The sequence below is a fragment of the Diabrotica undecimpunctata genome, chromosome 3 (assembly GCF_040954645.1).
Source record: "Diabrotica undecimpunctata isolate CICGRU chromosome 3, icDiaUnde3, whole genome shotgun sequence".
Lineage (NCBI taxonomy): Eukaryota > Metazoa > Arthropoda > Insecta > Coleoptera > Chrysomelidae > Diabrotica > Diabrotica undecimpunctata.
The window spans coordinates 76,608,801-76,611,662 of record NC_092805.1 but is presented as its reverse complement, the minus strand read 5'-3'; the positions used below and the strand labels follow the sequence as shown (position 1 = coordinate 76,611,662).

The 2,862-nt window shown below is 38.3% G+C and overlaps 1 protein-coding gene across 1 annotated transcript; it reads left to right on the top strand.

Moving 5' to 3' along the window:
- Window positions 1-470: 470 nt before the first annotated feature.
- On the top strand, window positions 471-1,091 carry LOC140435910 (uncharacterized). Its single transcript, XM_072524622.1, has one exon. The coding sequence runs from the start codon at window positions 471-473 to the stop codon at window positions 1,089-1,091; it is 621 nt and encodes a 206-aa protein (XP_072380723.1).
- The last annotated feature ends 1,771 nt before the right edge of the window (window positions 1,092-2,862 follow it).

Below are 2,862 nucleotides of genomic sequence, written 5' to 3'. Positions count from 1 at the left end.
TAGTTCGTCATTATCATGAGAAGTATTTACATGCTGGATTTAAGAGTACTCAGTTTTTGGTTAGTCAAAGGTTTTGGATAATGTCTTCTAAACAAGCCGTTAATTCGGTATTGTCCAAATGTATTAGATGTTGGAAACAATCTCCGAAAAATTTACAACCCCCTATGGGTAATTTGCCTAAATTTCGGCTCGGTGCCATTAAACCCTTTTCGATTTGTGGGTTAGATTATGGTGGACCGTTCTCGATAACCATGTCTCGTTACAGGGGAGTTAGAACTCAAAAGGCCTATTTGTGTCTATTTGTATGTTGCGCTACAAAGGCTTTACATCTTGAATTAGCTAGTGATTTGACCGCGGAAGCCTTTTTGGCCGCTTTACAACGTTTTATCGCTCGGAGAGGTCGAGTATCGCAAGTGTTTTGTGATAATGGCACTAATTTTCATAGTGCTTATCGACAGCTTAGTAGCTTCATGGAGAGCGCTCTCGATAAAGAAAATATTAAGTTTTCATTTGCTCCTCCCGCTGCTCCACATTTTGGTGGTATTTATGAACGGGGAATTCGTTCTGTAAAGGAACATATTGTTCGTATAGTCGGGGCTCAAATTTTGACCTACGAAGAATTTTATACCGTTTTAACTTTAATTGAATCGGTCTTAAACTCACGCCCTCTCACCCCATTAACCAATGATGTTGAAGATCTCAATGCGTTGACCCCAGGACATTTCCTGACTCTTGAACCCTTGACATCATTGTCTGTGCCTGATTTTTCGGAGGTATCCTTCAATCGTTTGTCCAGATGGCAGTTGTTACAACGCATCCATAGGGATTTTTGGGCTCGATGGCGAAAGGAATATTTGCACACCTTGCAACAAAAGTCCAAATGGTTAGATTCTGGCTTTGTACCTAAAATCGGTGCCTTAGTTGTTTTAAAGGAGGATAATTTGGCTCCGTGTAAATGGCCTCTCGCGCGTCTTGTTGAATTGCATGAGGGTAAAGACGGTGTAGCTCGAGTGGCTACCGTGCGTACGATCACCGGAACCTTAAAACGGCCTCTTGTTCGAATCTGTCCCTTGCCGATAGATGAAGATTAGTTGGTCAGCCTTTTTACTGATTTTGTTTTGTTCGACTTTTGTCAATATAACCGCGACGAAACCACCATTTTAATTTTAATTTTTTTCTTGTAGTTTAAGTTTTGAATATTTGTGTAAGATTTGTATAGGAATTGTTTGTATTAATTATCGTTTTAGTTGTTTAAGTAATTATAGTATTTGGAATTCGTTTTGTTTTTTAAAGACCTTATGGCCTTTAAAGGGGGGAGAATGTTTAAATTTAGATATGGTTGTATAAATTAATCAATACATTTGTCCTCCCTGTATTCCTACGATCCCTATAAGTACCGCCATCGGGCTCGTGGAATGCGTCCCTTTGAGAGAGAAGAGCACCAGTCGTTGAAAGGAAAAGACGCAACCCGGCACGTGAACCCATACACGCATATTAAATTGATTTCGTTCGTTGTTTTGTAGTGCACACCCTGGTAATTAGACCCAGCGGTAAGTTTTACCTAGTTTTACCTAAACCTATAAATTGTTTTTGATTGTTTATTGCAACCATTTAAATTTTAATAATTATTTGCACCAATGAGGAAAAGTCCATTTTCTCGCCAGAGTTACCGAAGGAATAGTTCTGTTAATTAAGTACTATTAATTTGCAATAGTACATTTGTTTGTTAATACCCCACACCATCGGTGTTGCGTATTGAGCATTACCGCGAATCTGCACAGAACCAACCGGGACAGAGAGATTTCCGTATTGAGGATAATATTCTGTCCTTAGCCAAGCGGAACCCGTCGGCATTGTGTATTGAACATTGCCATGGGTCTGCACAGCTAAATATTTTGTTTTGCGAGCATATTCGGAGCTTTCGCTGAATTGAAGCGAAAGCGAGTATAAATCTGCGCGCGATCGATTTCCCCCATTTCGTTTCTTATTAGTAGTACTAATTAATTTCTTTTCTTTTATAAACGTTCGCCGAGGACTTCGTTCATCACAGGATCCAGTAGAATTCGTTTTAGTTTCATTCATTGTATAAGTATACAACGTAGAATTCCTTTTATTTTTATTTATTGTAGATATACTAAATTAATAGATTTATTTTTACTTCAAACCTGTGTTTTACTGAGTCTGTCGCCCCGAAAGAGCTACCCATCTCAAACTGGCGCCCGAGCAAAAATTAATAACATGCCGACAGATAAAGACACAGACTCAGTAACAGGTACGTCCTTAATTATTCTCGTGCATTTCTTAATGTTTACAAAGCTTTAGAGAAATATCAACAGACGGCAATTGGTGTGAAGTAGGCAAGACTATCGCCATTTTTTATGAACTTTTTATGCAATCTCTGAATAACAGTAATTTAAGTATTTGAAGTAAAACAGTCATTTTAATAACTATAAAGAAATCTAACAAAATACAAATAATGTTATCGTTATGCTTAGATGTATAATAAACGAATGATAACAAACTGATTTCCAAACCAGTATTTTTTAGCAGGTATTTTTGTTTACGCGTATCAGTTTGACCTGATCCACAAAAATACTTGGATCAATCACCTCTAGATCTGACAACAACAAACACAAAATAATCGTGTCAACGACGTGACTGAAAACTAAAACATGGCCGCTGACAATGCGCAAACCAGATGCGCGAACAATTCCCGCCGAGTCGAGTGCACCTTCGGGTTGTTCGGTGCTGCCACCACCAAAAAGTGACAAGTGACATTCTGCGCCAGTGCATTCATTATGCATAACGCCATTTTTTTTAGTTGTAGTTTTATAAAAAGTAAAAACATACATTAGCTCTGGC

Coding starts and splice junctions, on each gene's coding strand:
- LOC140435910 (XM_072524622.1), top strand. CDS start 471: ATGGAGAGCGCTCTCGATAAAGAAAATATTAAGTTTTCATTTGCTCCT.